The sequence below is a fragment of the Macaca fascicularis genome, chromosome 4, assembly GCF_037993035.2.
Source record: "Macaca fascicularis isolate 582-1 chromosome 4, T2T-MFA8v1.1".
NCBI lineage: Eukaryota > Metazoa > Chordata > Mammalia > Primates > Cercopithecidae > Macaca > Macaca fascicularis.
In genome coordinates this window covers 9,067,252-9,088,057 of record NC_088378.1, presented here as the reverse complement: position 1 = coordinate 9,088,057, position 20,806 = coordinate 9,067,252, and the positions used below count along the sequence as shown (strand labels likewise).

The 20,806-nt window shown below is 40.0% G+C and overlaps 1 protein-coding gene across 8 annotated transcripts in view; it reads right to left on the bottom strand.

The window, feature by feature from the left end:
- The window catches only part of PRKN (parkin RBR E3 ubiquitin protein ligase), a 1,364,839-nt gene that overhangs the window by 681,302 nt on the left and 662,731 nt on the right, over positions 1-20,806 (bottom strand). For all 8 annotated transcript variants that reach the window (XM_065543170.2, XM_045390376.3, XM_045390380.3 and 5 more), the window contains one exon: positions 15,989-16,072. In XM_065543170.2, the coding sequence (XP_065399242.1) occupies positions 15,989-16,072 (84 nt within the window). The remainder of the gene's footprint in view (positions 1-15,988; positions 16,073-20,806) is intronic.

Genomic DNA, 20,806 nt, shown 5'->3' with positions numbered 1-20,806 from the left:
TGGATCACGAGGTCAGGAGATCGAGACCATCCTGGCTAACACAGTGAAATCCTGTCTCTACTGAAAAAAACTACAAAAAATTAGCTGGGCGAGGTGGCGGGCACCTGTGGTCCCAGCTACTTTGGAGGCTGAGGCAGGAGAATGGCATGAACCCGGGAGGCAGAGTTTGCAGTGAGCCGAGATTGCGCCACTGCACTCCAGCCTGGGCAACAGAGCGAGACTCTGTCTCAAAAAAAAAAAAAAAAAAAGAGTGCTTGCTATTGTTTTTCTGACACCATTTGATGCAAAGATATGCTTTAAATACAGAAATAATTCTAGCCCAGCCTGAATGAACTCCTTTCAAGATCACATAACTCTACTTCGGACGCTTTGATCATTGCTATGGTTTGGATATGGTTCATTCAGCCCCATCAAGTCTTCTGTTGAATTAGATCCCCATTGTTGGAGGTGGGGTCTGGTGGGACGTGTTTGGATCCTGGGGGCGGATCCCTCATGAATGGCTTGGTGCCCTTTCCAAGGGAGTGACAGACTTCTCATTGTTGGTTCTCCTGAGAACCGGTTGTTGAAAGGAGCCTGGCACCTCCTCCTCTCTCTCATTTCCTCTTTCCCCATGGACCTCTGCCCAGATGACTCCTCTTCACCTTCCACCATGAGTGGCAGCAGCCCGAGGCCCTCCCCCAGAAGCAGATGCCAGCGCCATGCTTCTTGTACTGCCTGCAGGACTGTGAACCAGATAAGCCTCTTTTCCTTATAAAGTACCCAGCCTTAGGTATTCCTTTATAGCAACACAGACTAAACAATTATCATTGTCTGTTCCACACTTGAGCCCCCTTTCAATAAAACTATGATGTACACACACATATATGCACACAGACAGACAGACAGATGTATATATCAAAGTGTGTATAGTCTTCTGTAGAACAGCCTGATCACGGAGAACACTGTGGAAGGTGTGCCGTCATCTACTGCTGTTCAACAGACCACCCCAAATGTTAGCAGATTAAATAGTTTTTAGTTTTTTAAAATTGATTTTACTGGTAAATTTAGACAGGATTAAATTTAAGCAGCATTTGCTGGGCACTGCTTTCCTCGGCGCTGCTTGGCAACAGCTGGGGAGGGCGCGGTGGCTCACGCCTGTAATCCCTGCACTTTGGGAGGCCGAGGCGGGCGGATCACGAGGTCAGGAGATCGAGACCATCCTGGTTAACACGGTGAAACCCCGTCTCTACTAAAACACAAAAAATTAGCCGGGCGCGGTGGCGGGCGCCTGTAGTCCCAGCTACTCCGGAGGCTGAGGCAGGAGGATGGCGCGAACCCGGGAGGCGGAGCTTGCAGTGAGCCGAGATGGTGCCACTGCACTCCAGCCTGGGCGACAGAGTGAAGACTCCGCCTCAAAAAAAAAAAAAAAAAAAAAAGCTGGGAGGTGGAGTTGTCTGAAAGCTCACTTGTTCCCAATCACGGTTGTTGTCGATGCAAAGACAAACTGCTGGGAGCTGGTACACCTGGGTTCCTCAGCCATCTCTCTCAATTTCCATGCGGCCTTTCCCTCTGGTCTCTCCAGCATGAAGTGGTAGGAAACTCGGGCATTTAAAATGTTATTTGGGGCCTGTTAGTGTACAGGTCACCAAAAGAGAGGAAGTCAGATGCTACTTTGCCTTTTATGATTTAGCTTCAGAAGTAACAGCGTAAGGTCTACTGTTTTCTATTCTTTAGAAACAAGTCACTAAGTCTGACCTAGGTCTGTGGGGAGGGGAATTAGAATCACTTTATTTTTTCTTTTTTTGTTGTTTTGAAATGGAGTTTCTTGTTGCCCAGGCTGGAGTACAATGGCACGGTCTTGGCTCACTGCCACCTCCGCCTCTCGGGTTCAAGTGATTCTCTGGCCTCAGACTCCCAAGTAGCTGGCATTACAGGCACCCACCACCATGCCCGGCTATTTTTTTTTTTTTTTTGTATTTTTCTGTAGAGACAGGATTTCACCATCTTGGCCAGGCTGGTCTTGAACTCCTGACCTCAGGTGCCACCCACCTCGGCCTCCCAAAGTGCTGGGATTACAGGGTGAGCCACCATGCCCGGCCTAGAACCACATTTTTGATGTGAGTATTTATGAACCTGCAGACACATTTTTAAACAACCATGCAAGGATGAATAGCTTGGTAACACTGAGGGAGGTGGAGTTAGTGGGGAGCTGCCCGAGAAGAATAGTAGTGATGAAAGAAAGCAACAAGGATGAGACAGGGACAGAGTAGAGGGCAAGAGGGAAAGTCATGCAGCTGAGAGGGAAGATATGAATACCATGGAACGTTGGGAGGCTGAGGTGGGTGGATTACCTGAGGTCAGGAGTTCAAGACCAGCCTGGCCAACATGGTGAAACCCCATCTCTACTAAAAATACAAAAATTAACCCAGCATAATGGTATGCACCTGTAGTCCCAGCTACTCAGGAGGCTGAGACAGGAGAATCACTTGAACCTGGGAGGTGGGGGTTGCAACCAGCCAAGATCACACCACTGCCCTCCAGCCTGGGTGACAGAGTGAGACTCTGTCTCAAAAAAATAAAAAATAAAAATGAATACCATGGAATTGGAGCTGTCCTCAGAGTATAAACCAATAAATGAACATCATGGTTCATAATCTACTTTGTATTAGATAGCTCATGAGTTCATCTCTTTAAGAACTGAGTTGCTAAAATTTAGTTCCTGAACCTGTAAACATTTGGACTCATGGCAATTCTTAACAGATGGTGGCCATTCTCTTCAACATATCTTTAGCCACAAAGCACTATTTGATGGGGAGAATAACAGCGTTCCATTTCTTCAGCTCCTCTTAATGCTCCAACTGCCTCCAGTCCCCACCCTTCCCCTACCTCTCTCTCTTTCTAAACAGAGATTGGTTCTCACCTTTTCAAGGGGTTTAGGTTGTTATTAAGGTTTAGTTTAGCTTTGCTTTGTTTTTTGAGGTCCACCTGTCATATCTGTGACAGAATCTGCAGGAGGTACTCCAGTTGTGATCACTGGGAAGAAAATACGGGGAAATCAGACTAACCAGTAGTTCTCGGTAGATCATTGCACGGCTTCTAAGGAACCACAATTTAAACAGTGCATGATAACCAGTATTAATGGATTATAGCCCCTAAATTGTAGCAATTGTGACTTTGTAGACTCCTAAGCATCTTCCAGTTTGGGCAACCTTTCTATTATTTACTTTCTGGCGATCTGTCAGTCACAGTGTGCATTTAGTCCCATACGTGTGGCTGACATACCCTATCCTAGAGTGGCTACTTGTTTAGAACATTTCCACTGACCCTGCATGTTCCCTAAGAGGAAACACAAGGCCTTGCTGAGAAGGCTCTCAAGCTTCGCCCCCATGCAGTGTAGTCTGCATTTCTAGTTTTGTGGTTTACTTCTCATAGAGCCATAGGCCATAATTATTCAGCTGTAATGAACCTCACAATGCATCAACACATTCTTCTCCATTTATATTTGCTTTTATTTAAATGAATATATTTCATTTAATGAATATATTTTATTTAAATGAATATATTTCATTTAAATAAAAGCAAATATGCGTTTGCAAGATGTTCACAAGAATTATAACATAAATGAAATAAACATTTCTTTTATTTAAATAAAAGCAAACCTAAATGGAGAAAAATGCACTGACTATGGTTCATGACTGAACTATAGTCTTTTTTTTTTTTTTTGAGACAGAGTCTCGCACTGTTGCCCAGGCTGGAGTGCAGTGACCAATCTCAGCCCACTACAAACTCCACCTCCTGGGCTCAAGCAATCCTCCCACCTCAGCCTCGCAAATAGCTGAGATTACAGGCATGTACCCAGCTAATTTTTTTTTTTTTCATTTTTCAGAGAGATGGGGTCTCATAATGTTGCCTAGGCTGGTCTCAAACTCCTAGGCTCAAACAATTCTACTGACTTGGCCTCCCAAAATGGTGGGGTTATAGGCATGGCCCACTGTGCCTGGCTGAACCATAGCCCTTTTAAGCATTGAATGCATTTAAAATATTTTCATTGTTCTATCAATAAAATATCCACATTTAAATGCATGCCTTATAATTAATACTACTCACTATTAAATACTAAATTAGAACTGATTCTCTAAAGGATCTTCATATATTGTACATTGTGCTAAGTAATATGAGTTCTAATTGCTTAATATAAAATTACTTAATGGCACTTATAATTCTTGTAAACATCAGTATACGTTTTAATAAAATGGTAGAAGCACATGGAGAAATGGTTCTTTGATTGTTAAAATAGTTCATTTTCATAAGGCAGGTAAGAAATTAGTAAGTTAGATAACTGTTAGTCTATTTTCATGCTGCTGAAAAAGACATACGCAAAATCAGGAAGAAAAAGAGGCTTCACTGGACTTACAGTTCCACATGACTGGCAAGGCCTCAGAATCATGGCGGAAAGTGAAAGGCACTGCTTACATGGTGGTGGCAAGAGAAAAATGAGGAGGAAGCAAAAGCAGAAACCCCTGATAAACCCATCAGATCTCGTGAGACTTATTCACCATCATGATAAAGCACAGGAAAGACCAGCCAACATGATTCAATGACCTCTCCCTGGGACCCTCCAGCAACACATGGGAATTTTGGGAGCGACAATTCAAGTTGAGATTTGGGTGGGGACATAGCCAAACCATATCAATAACCCTGAGGAAGAAATGACAATGCTAGGATCCAGAAAATAGAGACGTTTTTGAATAAGAAAAATCTTCAGATATACAGTTAGATGATCCCAACAGAACATCCTTCAGTTTTGAAAGCCAAGGAAGCTTCATTGAGTCCTGTGTCTGCATAGATGATCAGTGACATTTCAAAATTCACTGATGTGCAGTCTTTGCTTCACCAATGGACAAATGGAGATGAACAGAGGTCAATGGATATGGACATAGACGGAGAAGGAGTTACAGACAGACTCCTGAACTCTCAATCCAGCTTCTCAAACTGTCCAGCATATAGTTGCTATCGACTCAATTGTCCTTTGGAAAGGATGAAATCTCAGATAGTGTCAAAGTTCACTTTACATAGTAACCCATTTTGTCTCCCCTCTAATATTTTGAAAAGGTAACGGCAACAAAAAAGGGTCCTCAGTTTTCTAGGAAGGTTGACAAGAAGGAAGCAGTAGGAAGAGAAAGGCAGGAAAACCTTCATACTGGATCACCCATTTCCAGCGATTATAGATAACAGAGAGTTGCTGATAAAGATAGAATTTCAATCAACCACTAAGCAGATTCCCACTGAGGAACACACTGGAGAAACACGAACAGTCAAGACAGAAGACCATCAGATGGCTGATGTTAATAACCCAATAAATACAAGACAAGAGTGGCACTTCTACCCAGTTCTAAACGAACACCTCATTTGTATGTTGTGTTCCGAGTTTTAGGGAAGGCAAAACACCAATTCTAATTTACCTTTATTCACACTTTGCCAGGGATGCAAGGAAAGCAGAAAAAATTGTACAAAATAATATTTTGCTTTTGTTCCCTTTAAGATTCTCTTTTACTCTTTTTGTTCCTTAGGCCATCGTTCCACCACAACCACACTACGGACTGTGCAACTGCTGTCTCAGCCTTCAAAACACCTCAACTTCAACATGCTGAGATTACGTCTATTATGCTAATGAACTTCTAAGTAGAAACCCCCAAACAGGAACGAACAAACGAAAAAGAAGTAATGCACCACCTCCTGTTTCTCAGCCATCACCACCTCCCGGGGTGCTTCCCAGAGCAGTTCCCTGCTGGCTGCTGCGGGGTTCCTGTAGGAGCCTCCTCCCTGCTGGGCGTGTCCTCAACCCCCAGTCATCAAGTCTAGCTCAGCCTGTGCATCTCAGCTCAACCTCTAATCTCCCCAGGGTAGATTCCAGGCAGCTGCCCTGTTTCATGTCCTCTTAACATCCTCTTTTCTTTCTCATCTTCCTTCTTGACAAGTCCAAGGTCATCAGGACTGGGCAGAGCTCCATCAAAGCAGGGAATGTTGATTTTATACACTGGAGCTGAGCAGACTGTCTGGCACAGAACAAGTGGCCAGTAGGATTAGGGAATACATCAACCTTAATTTTCTATTCCTTTATTCCTGTCATTTCCTGTAACTCACAAAATGTTTCCAACCTTGCCAATATCACCACCTGTGAAAATCTCACCACCCACCCCTTGGGCTTCACCTCCTCCACGAAGTCCTCTTTGATCACCTTTGTGTTTTCTGAACTCCATAAGCACTTTCTGTGCGTGTTTCATGTCACTCATGAAATACTAACTTGTGTTATTTCTCTGCCCTGTTCACAGGGAAGTCCTTGCATGGTCCTTCACATCCAGCCTTATCAGCATTTAGGTCCTGGTATAAAAATCATTGTTTGCTTACATGTTTCACTCCATCCCCAATTTTTCCCAAACTATGAAAGCAGTGAATTCAGTACTCGTTTTTCTACCCTAATGCTTGGCACAGAAGAGGTGCTTGGTAAGCTTTTTACTTGCTCTGCGGAATCTGAATTGCAGTGATTTCTGTGAAGTATTTTCTACTCGGCTAGATTCCTACATCCTGAAGGTCAGTCTTTGTTTTCTGCATAGTGACTAGCACAACAAATCAGTGTGTTATAAAAATTATCTACATTTCTTTCAATGGAAAGATGCACATTTTAAAAATGATCTTTGGCTTTTCCACTCTTGAAACATAAACACTTTCTCTGTACCTTGTAAATAATACACACATAAGGTGATCACCACTGAAGTTATTTTCCCAAGCCCTGAGTATTAAGGGGAATGACGACTGCCTACTTGAGGAAGCTCAGATGATCCAAAGATCCCAAACTATGGTCCTTTCTCCAAGAAACGTTAGTGGAAGGGAGTGTTTCACCACACGTGGGTCAACAGCACCTGACATTGTCTCAGTTGTGATTTGATTCTCCATGTGCTTATAATTTCCATCCTAAATCTCAAGTTTGGGAAATTGGCTTTAAGGGATTTTTGCCACATATATCTTAAAAACTAAATTTTACTGTGGCTCTTGATAACTTTTTGAGAGCTAGCTTGACCTGAGTAAGAGAGATGATAGCTTCTTAATGACCGCCATCAAGGCATGATGAAGTACGCGTCTCCGGGAGCCATCAATCACCTGCTGGAAGGACCAGGAGGGCTGTTTCCCAGCCAAGAAGCAGGCCTCAATCTCTTGGCCCATTACTCTCACGTCTTCCTTCTATTCTTCTCACTCCATTAGGCTCCTGTGTATCTGCACCGAGGCTATCTCAGAGTGACCTCCCATCTCTAATCCCTGATATTTCCATTTGGGTCTAATCTACCATCCCGATTGAAACATTCGGGAATGTTTACAGCAGTATTTAATCTTTCTTTGCTCTGGTTCTCAGAATCTCATTTATAAATCTATTTGAAATTATCTTTTTTGTATCTATTGCTATCTTCTCCGGTAGATCGATATGTACTCTCTCCTAATCTAAAACCTAGTGGTCTAGAAGCACACTTCTTTCTGAGTAATCGAGATAAAGTGCTTGGTTGTTTCTTTGTTGTCAGGTCCTTTGTCTAAACCTGCAATGCAAACATCAATACAGCCTCGGACTGACACGTTTGACTTGTGAATCATTCTATGGAAAGGCAAAACAAATGAAGAAGTAAGACTTTTGAAGCCTCTGGGGTTTATAAACAGGTTTTAAATTCCTCATATTTGAGTATGTTGTAGTAATATGCATGATTTTGTTCTACTGTACATATAAGGTATGATGCAAAGTATTCTATAGAATAGAGAATCACAGATCATCAAGTGTAAAAAACAGCTGACATTCACCTTGACTAGGAGGTTCCTGGAACAGGGAAGCAAGAAGCATCTTCGACAGTTAAAAAACATATTTTGGAAGCTGCATATTGCAGGAAAGATGGCGTCATAGACTAAACCAAGGTCGTGTTCTGTGATAGCAGTGTGGACACTGTTATTTGACATGTGCAGATTCTCTGCTACAGGCACACTGGTTCCGGCACCTGGTTTTCTTTCTCTGGAGATTAATTTTTCATGTAGCAGTTTACAAGGAGTCTTTAACACTACCATGAAAATGGCTGTTAATTCAGTTTTCCACCAAGTTATAAAAGAGCCCTGATGAAAAAGAAGTTATGTCATGGTTATCTCACAGAAAAAAGAGAACGAAATTGAGGTTAGGGTTCATACCCTCAAAGATATTCAGAGATTCTTAAAAAATTACCTTAATTTTTATAGCACGCTTTAAAAATTGACACTTTTTTTCATGGGCAACTAATGAGTTTTCATATATCAATGAAATTTTGATTCAAATTTGTAAGATTTAAACTAATTCTGTAAAAAAAAAATCTATCTTCTAATTTTAACCTTAACCATTCAAAAAAGAACAAGAAATTTTTTGTTATCAAGTACTCAAAACTTGGTTTAGAAATAAGCTGTCCTTGAGTCTGAATGCTGGATCGGATTTTTGAAAAATGTTCTAAGAAAATTTTCTAGTTTGTCACCCCAAATTGCATGTCAGACAACAGAGAACACTTTGTCACGCTTAGACACCATTCAATCATAATCTGAGCTTGACTTCAAAGTTTTCACAATTCAATTTTGTTTAGAATTAATTAAATATGACTGTGGAGAACAACGTAAGGGCAGGCAGAGCATTTCTCTTCAGCCAAACACCAGGGCACAAGGGAAAGGGGAGTGAATGAGCCCATTTGTCTTTTACCTCTGTTTTCATTTTCTACTCTCTACATTTAAGTGTCCAGCTGCACCTTTGACCACAATGGGACCCCTGAAAGGCCACAAAAGCTGGAATTGCTTAAATATATATTTGGAGATGTTTGTGCTGATAGTTATTACACAGTGCAGACGAGCATGGGCAACATGAGAATATGGAGACCACAGCTCCCATGATGTGCAAAAAAAGACCGTCATTTGTGACTATCTCAGGGACACTTTTCAATCCAAGGTCATTTTTTTAAAAAACAAAAGCAAACCAACCTTTTATTGTTATTAGATACCAGAAAACAAACAAACAAACAAAGACAAACATACAGGTCACACATGAAACCATCCTGAGAAATTCTGAGTCTCATTTTCTGTGATTCTAATGAAGTCTAAAACAACAATAAAAACAAACAAAAGAAATGCAGACTCCTTGGAGGATAGTAATTTGATCCAACTAAAACATGATTAAGAAACTTTTTGGACATAAAATATGGAAATGACTTCTGATATAAATCAAAATTGCTCAGTATTAGGAGACGTATTTGCTATTAATTTGGTTTCAGTTAATGTCTCTCAAGAACATGAAATCAGAGGTACAGACATGAATATTAACTTGTATTCAAACTAATGTTCCAGTTGGCATATACTGAGCCTAAGAGGGAGAAAGTGTGAAAAATAGATTGCAGGTTGAATAAGATGAAAACACTCTATTTATTATACTGAGTTTAATAGTTACATTATTTATTACAGTTCAGGGGATAGTTTTAAGTATCTAATTTCATTTGAAATAAATCTTGGAGTTATTGTAAGAGGTCCTACGCTACTGCTTCTGATAAGAAAAAAAAAATGTTTGATGTATAAGAGTTGAACTCCAGTCAAAATCAAATAATCTAAAAAAGAAAATACTATTTTACATAACACTTCAGGTAAATTCTGCCTCTCAAAAATATATGATATATAAAAAATATGATAGGTTGTGCAGTAGGAAATCAACACCCTTCAACAAGAATTTCTTTAAAATGACCTTTAAAGTCATTTATTACTTTGAAGACATCATTTAAATTTTCTTTCTTTTTTATTTGAGGAAATTCCCCCATCCTAAGCCCTACTGTGTGACTGTCAGGTGTGAGAGAACAGGCAAGGTTCCTGTAGTTGGCTAAGAGGCTCCTCATTACCGGAAAAGCACAGCCAAAGCCAGAGGTCTCGGAGGGGAGCATTTGATGACAGCAGAGCTCAGTGTTACAAGTTACGATTCAGAACTCAGAAATAATGCTCAGACACTAGGACTCTGGGTTTTCCTTAGTCTATGCGTGCCCAAGTAAGAGAAACACACACCCCCCAGTACACATGTAAATACAAATTATTCCTCTGAAGTTTTTAAGGCCAGTGTGTCCAATCTTCTGGTTTCCCTGGGTCACATAGGAAGAAGAAGAATTGTTTCGGGCCACACATAAAATACACTAACACTAAAAACAGCTGCTGAACTGAAAAAAAAAATCACACACAAAAAAATCTCATAAGAGAGTTTACAAATTTGTGTTGGGCCACATTCAAAGCTATCTTTGGCAACATACAGTGCCGCAGGTTGAACGAGCTTGGTTTAAGGTATCATAGGTAAATTGTAAAATGAAGATTGACACAGAATAACTAAAGTCTGATGCCATATCCGAAGTCAAGTTAGTTTCACTAATGGAGAAAATCCTAATTGATTTCATCCCCTTTTTAATCTCAAGCCTATATCCTTTGAGTTGACTGGAATTCTTTTGATAAAAAGGTAAGAACAAATAGTATGCTCCCTCCTAAAGTAACAGCGATTGGCGTACAGCTGAATTGGGTTCAGGTTTCTCTGTCTATAGGAGAGTTAGGGTCAAGTTTGTATTTGTACTCTTAAAAACCACAGGTAAATTTTACAGCTATTTAAAATGATCTACTAAGATTATCTTTAAGTGTATAAATATTAATTAATTAAGAATATATTAGGAATGCTGCTATTTTAAATTCTAAGTACATGGATATTTTGTCTAAGTGATAGAAATTCAAAATTTTAATAAACTTAAAATATATAAAATAAATTATATATAGGGTCCAAAATACCATCAAAACCTTGACTTTAGAAAATACAGGAGTCAGAGTTTATATTTAGCTGCATTGGGAAAATGCAATCCAGAAAAATGGTTTTAAGAGAGAGTGAAAGAGTTCAGCTCACACTGAGCACTGAACTTGGGCTAGCTGTTGATATGGTTAGTCCTGTAACCCTCAGTCCCTTCACTTAACAGACGTTTAGTTGGTGTTTATTAAATATGGCAGAAAAAATATAGTTGGATATGATGCTTCCTTTTCCTACCTTAATAAGAATATCTTTGAGGTATTTATGATCCTGAATTCCCTGTTTAAATACAAATTTAGCTATACTCCAAAATATCTGCTATGTGGTACCCTTTCATTGTTGCTTGTTCCCTTATTTCTATTTAGCTCTTTACATTCACTCAGTGATTTGCATGTCCACGTGTAACAGATTTTTAGAGTTATATTTTTGCTATTGATACTTAAATTTCTTAAGGTCCTAAAACATGATCACTTGTTGATATCCTCCAGTTGCCAAGTGACTCTATCCTGATGTCGTGGGCTCACTGGTGGTATGAATCAGATGCATCCTTCCTAAGCTTGTACTGCAGGAGCCTCCAACTCTGCAGAGAGCTGTGTTACTCTCTCTCCCACCATGGTGTTACATTTATCTACGTATTTTGTTAATTCTGACAATGTTTCCTTAGTATATTTTGAATCCATGTTACTAAGATTATACCATTTTAAACTGCTTTATCTTCCTGGGTTACTAAACCTTTCTATCCCCAGAACCTCAAAAGTCTATTTTTCCTGGGATTCTGAACATATTTTTTCTCAAAATCTTGAAAGTCTCTTTTTTGGTAATGTTTCCACCCTCCCCTAAGAATCTATTTTATGAGCAATTAAAATGGTTTCAACAGCATTCTTGAGATAATACTTGCCTGGATTATTACCTTCCATTCTTTTACTTTTGATGTTTTTCTGCTCACCTCTTTTACGTATGTCTTTTGTAACCTGCGTAAAGCTAGATTCTCTTCCTTTAACCCAGTCTAAGAGTCATTGTCTTTTAAACTTCAGTTAGTGCATTTCCATTTCTTTTCCTTTCTGTTACATGAGGTTTTACTTGTGCCATTTTTGTGTGTGCTACTTAAGTTGTCCCACTTTCCTATATTTCACCCCCTCTCTTTTTTTTTTTTTCCGTCTCCCAATTTGGCATTTTGTATTTTAGTTCAATCCCTTGAATGGTTATACTAGACAATGGAGGTTCACCTCTAACTTTGAGGGTTTAATGTTGACAGTGACTAGACTGACCAGGTGAATGGGCCAGGAATTGCTTCCCGGGAGGTCCCCAGCCTGAGGTTCCAATAAGGGTGAGGAAGATAATGACCTTGGCACAGGGGCCATGACCTTTGAGGACATAGCTGGCTGCTCTCCTGGAGAAGGGGCTTTCTACTAGGCCCAGAGGAGCATGGTCCATGCAGACTACTGAAGACCTCTGAACTCAAGCCCTGACTGGGACTTGAGGCCACTCCCCGCTCCCCACAACCACTGTGGCCACACAGCTGGAATTGATGAGGGGCCAGGGTACCGAACAGCAAGGACTTGAATACAGAGAAGACAGGGAGGCCCAGCTCTGAACCTATAAACGCATGGTGTTTGGAAAGGTCTTGAGAAGCAGCAGCCATTATTTACTGCCAGAAAATTCACCAGGCAAGTCCCATATGTGCTAGGAGTGTGAGGAACTACACACGTCCTACAAGTGCTGCAATGATAAGAAAGTGTCTAAAACTCCCCCCTCATTCCGCACCAGGATCTTCTATGCAAGGAGAGGTCTTTCGAGTGCAGGGAAGATGAAGAAACCTGGAGCCAAAGCTGTCAGCTCCTTCAGAATTCCAAAGTCCACACCACAGAAGGGATTTGTTGGGGAAGCCAGGCTGAGAAAGTTCCCACTCATTCAGCATGGAGAACTCACACCCAGGAGAGGCCACCTATGAGAGATTCTTCAGCCACGCTCAGGCCTTAAGCATCATGAATGCTCACACTGGAGAGATGCCTGGTGAGTGCAATGAGTATGAAGAAGCTTCATTTGTCACCAGGAACTTCATAGGCTAATAGGCCTCATGAGCATGGCCAGTTTTCCGCCGCAGATACACACTTGGGAGTGCACACCAGACATGGTCTTAAGGTTGCTGTGCATGTGCCTCCTCATCCTTGTTTAGGAACAATGTGCTCCCACCTGAGAGGCAAGCAGGCGCGTGGCCTTTGTGAGAAAGCCTTTGGTCATGATGCAACCCCATGTCCAGAGCACCCGTGCCACGGGCCATGGGGTGGCCTCAAGGGCCACAGAGGTGTGAGGCCTTCGGGGGCGATGATATACTTTCTGACCGTCCCTGGAACCCAGGGGTAGTTGTCACCCATAGGGCTGATGGGAAGAAGCCGTCCTTCCTCTCCATCCTGATGGGGAAGCTACTGCCCCCACATGATCAAAGAACGCAGCCTCTAGTGTCACCCACACTACCCTGGAGCGAATCCGGACTGTCTGTGCACAGAATTGGCCTAATCTGGACAAGGGGATCAAGGGGTGTCCGCTGGAAGCTTCTGGGCAAGGCTTCCTTGCCCCATGGATTTTAAAGTCTCTATGTGACAGCTGTGATGGCTTCAAACAGCCTATGAGTCCCCTTATTTGTGGACTGTGGTATCCAAAGTGGGCGGAAGGTGCCCTAGAACAAATCCCCCAAAGATACATAGAATGACTGTATTATCAGATGAGATCGGGCATATTCAGGGTGGTGTGGCCGTAGATAGGAATGACTGTATTATCAAATTCTATCTTCCATGTTTTTTAAGTTCTCTTTTATATTTCAAATCTATTATTATGTTCTGGCAGTATTTAGGATAATTTTTTTTCAGGTCAAATTTCAGATCTAAGTTCTATTTTCTCTTTTTAGCTATGTCTTATTTGCTATTCAGCCCATTTAGTAAACTTTGTGTCAATTATTAAAATTTATATATAATTCTAGAATTTCAGGTGTGTGTGCTTGTTTAATTCGACTGGATATTTCCAATATTTTCTTTTTTTTTTTAATCTTTGTCTTATACAGTTTTATTTTTTAAACATATTAAGTATCCTTATACTCTATTCTTGATGATTTCAATTTCTATATTCTTTACTGTTTTGAATTCTGCTCACTCTTATTCACCATGGCTTGTTTCCACATATATTTTGTGGTTTTTCTGATTGTTAGTTTATGTTCCTTGAAATACTGACTGGGAAAATCATTTCAGGATTCCTTTGAAAGACAGGGCTCCTAAAGGATTTGGGCTACTCTCAGCCCAGTACCCAGGACTACAACTCATGACTGACTGCATTAAACAACATGCCAGACCCAGGACTTTCTGTGTCGCACAGGAAGAGTGAATATTGGCCCCAAACTCAGGTTTCAGTTACAGCTATAACTCAAACATTATACATATACTGTTGTATATATGTATACCCTATACATACATATAATGTTGACCCTAAAAACTTGTAAGCATAAACCTATCGGGTTGTACTTACAAGTTTTTAGGGGCAAGATTATATGTATGTATATATGTATCACACATATGTATCTGAGGAAACACAGATGTATATATAATTACACTATTAGATGTAATTATATCTACATATTATGTATGCTATAATATAAACATATTACATTTGTATACATGTAAAGGTATGTAATTATACTTAAGAATGCCGCCCTAGGAAATATGCGCTTTAATTTCATCCCAGTGGGAAACTGGCAAGACTATGTGATGTCTCAAAAATCTGTGAGTGACATACAAGTCATTATTTTTCTTCAGGATTTCTTTCTTCAGGATTTGGATGGACAAAAATCTGTTCACAGCCCCTAGCCCTAGTCTGGTGGAGAGTGACTGTTTATTGTTGCCCACTGCTGTCTTGGTATCCTTCCGATCAGCCAGCAGATTGGCGAGATAAAGCTCCTTTAATGATTCTCGCTCAAACATGGTACCTGTTGCTGTTGACAGACTCTGTTCCTTAGAGAAGATATGAGTGGCCAGCTGGCTCTGACAGTTTGGGAACTAACGCTGACATTTGTGTTGGCACCATAACAGTATTTACAACTCAGGAAATGTATACAGTCAGATTACGATGGAGCCAGCGAGTTTTGAGGTTTTTTTTATACAACAATATACATGTTAAACATGACCATAATAACAAAATTATCTTAAAAATAATTTCAGAGCGGCCGGGTGTGGTGGCTCATGCCTGTAATCCCAGCACTTTGGGAGGCCGAGGCGGGCAGATCGTGAGGTCAGGAGATCGAGACCATCCTGGCTAACACGGTGAAACCCCATCTCTACTTAAAATACAAAAAGAAAATTAGCTAGGTGTGCTGGTGGGCGCCTATAGTCCCAGCTACTCCGGAGGCTGAGGCAGGAGAATGGCGTGAACCCGGGAAGCACGGCTTGCAGTGAGCCTAGATTGCGCCACTGCACTCCAGCCTGGGCAACAAAGTGAGACTCTGACTCAAAAAAAAATAAAAATAAAAATAAATAAATAAATAAATAAATAAACAAACAAATTCAGAACTTAGGGATTCTTTCAGGAAATATCTGCTGTCTATGAAACATACGGCATATACTTGCAAAGAGAGAAAGGATAACAAAGAACAGAGGATGGTAATTCGATTTCAGAGCCGACCACTCATACTATATTTTGTAATAGTCCACTATGTCAGAAACTACTAAAGAAAGGTAGAAGGAGATAAAGCAGAAAAAAAATCAATTTTTAATTATGGGGAATATAAATATAAAATATCATTGGATCAGGAAAAAAGGTGAATCTTATACTTTTGTTATTTTTCTTTTGGAAGCTCTGAACTGGCTCTCCTTCTCTTGCGTTTCCTTTTCTTTCTATGGATGTAACTTTGTAAGGAGTTAAAATTGACACATTTCTACACGGTCCCCAAAATTGTTAAGTCACTAGGAAAGCGACCCTGGAAGGCAGGGTCACAGGCTGGATTTTTGGTGAATGTAATTAACATATTTGACTATCATAACAATTTTGGTAAACATTATTAGATGGAAGAACAAGTCAGTTGACATTTTTGTCTCTAATTTCCTAGCAAACAGTGAAGATGCCATCATTTTCTCGCAATAAGAGGAATGAATGCGACCAGGTACTTACTGCAGTAGTCCCAGGGCAGTGTGGGGATTGGCATTCACCGCTCATCCGGTTTGGAATTAAAACATCATCCCAGCACGATGGACCCTTTGGGAAAAAACAACAAGATATTCTTATATGAGTTATAATAGAAATGTTCTCCTTAAGCCATTTTCTAAACTATGTCCGCTTGTATTACAACATAATAGTGAAATTCGTGGGGTCCAATTTTCAAAGTGTGGTCTGCAGACTCTGGGGTTCCTCCTGACTCTTTCAACGGATCTGCTAGGTCAAAACTATATTCATCAATATACAAAGATTATATTTGACGTTTTGCTCCAAATATGTTCATTTTCCACTTGTAGCCTTCCCCTAGGGCTGAGGTTAAATGCTGCCTTACTAGAAAGGCCATCCCTGACTTTGCTCCACTTCTCTGTCTGCCCTTCCGGGCTTCCTTTTCTTCATAATAATTATCACCACCGTCCCGCCCAACCTCACTAATGCAGTGGCCCAGCACAGAGCAAGGGCTGTCTGTCCCTACTGACCACAGCTATACAAAAGCCAACTTGGTCTACTCTGTTCCCTGAGGCATCCTAACACCTACAGAAGGGCCTGGCATTGAGGGGGTGCTCAGCAAACTTTCCTAGGCATCAAAGAAATAAAAATTCAAATAACAGCAACACTTCTTTTAAATTAGAGAAGATCACTTAAAATGAAATATCAGTGTCAATGATTGCATTTCTATTGTTTACGCATTCCAGTCTGGGGTATTTTGTCATGGCAGTCCTGGCAGACAAATAGAGGGGCTATGGAAATGTTTTTTATCATGACTGTGCTGGTGGCTTTATGTTGTTATGTACTTGTCAGAACTCCTCAAATTGTACCCTTCAAATGGAGGAAGTCTATTTACACAAATTATTCTCAATAAAGTGAGTGAGGAAAAAAATGAACTGAGAAGTTGACAAGGAAACTCAATAAGAGACAGAGAATCTCTGTAGCAAATGTTGCTTGAAAAGGTGAATATAAATATCTCACTCCATACAGAAAAAAAAAGGGAACATCTTTATAACCTTGGAACAGGTAGAACTTCCTTGTAAGGACACAGAAGACTCTAACCCCACATAAAGAAATGTATAAATTGAATTTCAATGAATATTAAAGCTCATCAAAAACACTAAAATATGAATATACAAGCCACAGACTTGGGAAATATTAATAATACATATAATTGTCAAATAATCTCAGAGCTAATATAAAGAACACATTAATAATATAGACACAAACACATAAAAATACGCAAAAAATTTGAACAGGCTATTCACAAAACAAGACGTATAAGTTGCCAATAATTATATAAAACGATGGTCAACATCATTAATAATCAGGAAAATGCAAGTTAAAATCACAAGATACAATTTCACTTGACTTCACATCTTAGCCACTATCATAATACTAAATGTCAGTGAGGATAAAGATTAACAAACACTCTCACATGTAATTGGTGGAAATGTAAAACAACTAATTTGAAAGTGGTTTTGGATTTTCTTTCTTTCTTTTTTTTTTTTTTTTTTTTGATACAGAGTTTCACTCAGTCGCCCAGGCTGGAGTGCAGTGGCGAGATCTCCGCTCACTGCAAATTCTGCCTCCTGGGTTCAAGTGATTCTCCTGCCTCAGCCTTCCGAGTAGCTAGGATTACAGGAATGCACCACTGCACTCGGCTAATTTTTGAATTTTTAGTAGACACGGGGTCTCACCACATTGGCCAGGCTGGTCTGGAACTCCTGACGTCAAAAGATCCGCCTGCCTCGGCCTCTCATAGTTGGGATTACAGGTTACAGCCGCAGCGCCCAGCCCTGGAATTTCTTATTATGTTAAACATATATTTAAACTATGACTCAGCACTGTCACTCCAAGGTGTTGGTCCAAGAAAAATGAGAATATATGCACACATACAGCAACATAGACTCGTATAAGAATCTAACATCACAGCCTTACTCATGTTAACCCAAACCTGGAGACAAGCAAATGTCCTTTGACAGTGACTAGAATAAACCATGGGGTATCACACAATAGCACAGACTCAGAAATGAAAAGAGATCTACTGAGTTACACAACAATACGTCATATTTACAGAACAACAGAAGTGTCCTGTGGAAACTTCTACTTGTCCTTTTCATCATCCACTTTTTTTCCTCTCCTGTTTGTAATATACATAGTGCATCTCGAACCACAAGTTTAGGTTATACACAGCAGAGCAACAATATCGAAAGAGTCTGGGTTCCTGTCACCATGAAGTGCCATAGCAGCCTTGAACCACCGATCTAAATTTTCACATGAGAGAAAAACTGAACTGTCACATTACATACGTCACTGTTACTTTGAATTTTTAAGATGTTCACTGTCAAACCCAATGGTCACTATTATCACAATTAAATTAACTGTTTTCATAGAAAAATCAATGGAACACACAAAGCAGTAGCAATATTCTATGATCTAAAAACCAACAAGAATTTTCTTTCACATACATGAGGATGTTGACATAGGAAGATAAACAAGTCGATTGGAAGACAAAAGTAAAATATTACTTATAATATATCAGGGAATAAAACCTTATTTATAAGTTCATGAGTTTTTACAATTACAGAAGTTGACCAGGAAACCCTAACTTTTAAGAAATCATTGATCATTTTGATGAAAATCTTTACCAAATGTGTTCTAGAGTCCATCCTTATTTCAGCAGATCACATGTGACATGCACATGATGACTTAGCTTTCTAAAAAGAGCAATTGTATAATGAATACATGCCACTTGCCAGAAGCCACAGTTAATACCATATGTACCTTATCTCTGGTGACCCAGAAACAAAGCAAGGCAGGCGGTACCACAGCCTGTTTTACAGATGGAGAGACTAAGGTTTGGAGATGCTAAGAGATATGTCCAAGGCTACAAGTTTACAAAGTAACAAAGTCAATTTATCATAGAAGTATTTGTTGTTTTGTTTACTTTTCAGACACAGTTTTTAAAAAATACAGGTCAAATAAATAAGCTTTTTTTATTTACTGTTTTTTACCATGAAATACAGTGATATCCTTGCTAACTATATCTCTGTCCTTCAGAGGCAGATGTCAGACAGACATCACCATCATGCCAGGATGGTGGACACTTTCCTATCTGGTGGGTAGGAAAACAGTAACTAAATTTACTAATTATGAAAAGAGGCACCAAGTTAAGATTTTGCTACAAGAAATCTGTATGGACATACATTTTTGGAATATATATCAGTATCTTTACATACCTTTGGCCTCTTTGCTTATAACCTACTTTTATTTATTTATTTTACTATACTTCTATTAAGTTCCAGGTACATGTGCACAATGTGCAGATTTGTTACATATGTATACATGTGCCATGTTGGTGTGCTGCACCCATTAACTCGTCATTTACATTAGGCATATCTCCTAATGCTATCCCTCCCCACTCCCCACTCCCCACAATAGGCCCTGGTGTGTGATGTTCCCCTTCCTGAGTCCAAGTGATCTCATCGTTCAGTTCCCACCTATGAGTGAGAACATGCGATGTTTGGTTTTCTGTTCTTGTGATAGTTTGCTCAGAATGATGGTTTCCAGCTGCATCCATGTCCCTACAAAGGACACGAACTCATCCTTCTTTATGGCTGCATAGTATTCCAGGGTGTATATGTGCCACATTTTCTTAATCCAGTCTGTCACTGATGGACATTTGGGTTGATTCCAAGTCTTTGCTATTGTGATAAACATATGTGTGAATGTGTCTTTATAGCAGCATGATTTGTAATCCTTTGGGTATATACCCAGTAATGGGATTGCTGGGTCAAATGGCATTTCTAGTTCTAGATCCTTGAGGAATTGCCACATTGTTTCCAACAATGGCTGAACTAGTTTACAGTCCCACCAACAGTGTAAAAGTGTTCCTATTTCTCCACATCCTCTCCAGCACCTGTTGTTTCCTGACCTCTTAATGACTGCCATTCTAACTGGTGTGAGATAGTATCTCATTGTGGTTTTGATTTGCATTTCTCTGATGGCCAGTGATGATGAGCATTTTTTCATGTGTCTGTTGGCTGTATAAATATCTTCTTTTGAGAAGTGTCTGTTCATATCCTTTGCCCACTTTTTGATGGGGTTGTTTGCTTTTTTCTTGTAAATTTTATTGAGTTCTTTGTAGGTTCTGAATATTAGCCCTTTGTCATACGAGTAGATTGAAAAAGTTTTCTCCCATTCTGTAGGTTGCCTGTTCACTCTGATGGTAGTTTCTTTTGCTGTGCAGAAGCTCTTTAGTTTAATTAGATCCCATTTCTCAATTTTGACTTTTGTTGCTGTTGCTTTTGGTGTTTTAGACATGAAGTCCTTGTCCATGCCTATGTCCTGAATGGTATTACCTAGGTTTTCTTCTAGGGTTTTTATGGTTTTAGGTCTAACATTTAAGTCTCTAATCCATCTTGAATTAATTTTCATATAAGGAGTAAGGAAAGGATCCAATTTCAGCTTTCTACTTACAGCTAGCCAATTTTCCCAGCACCATTTATTAAATAGGGAATCCTTTCCCTATTGCTTGTTTTTCTCAGGTTTCTCAAAGATCTGATGGCTGGAGATGTGTAGTGTTATTTCTGAGGGTTCTGTTCTATTCCATTGGTCTATATCTCTGTTTTGGTACCAGTACCATGCTGTTTTGGTTACTGTAGCCTTGTAGTATAGTTTGAAGTCAGCGTGATGCCTCCAGCTTTGTTCTTTTGGCTTAAGATTGTCTTGGCAATGCGGGCTCTCTTTTGGTTCCATATGAACTTTAAAGCAGTTTTTTCCAAT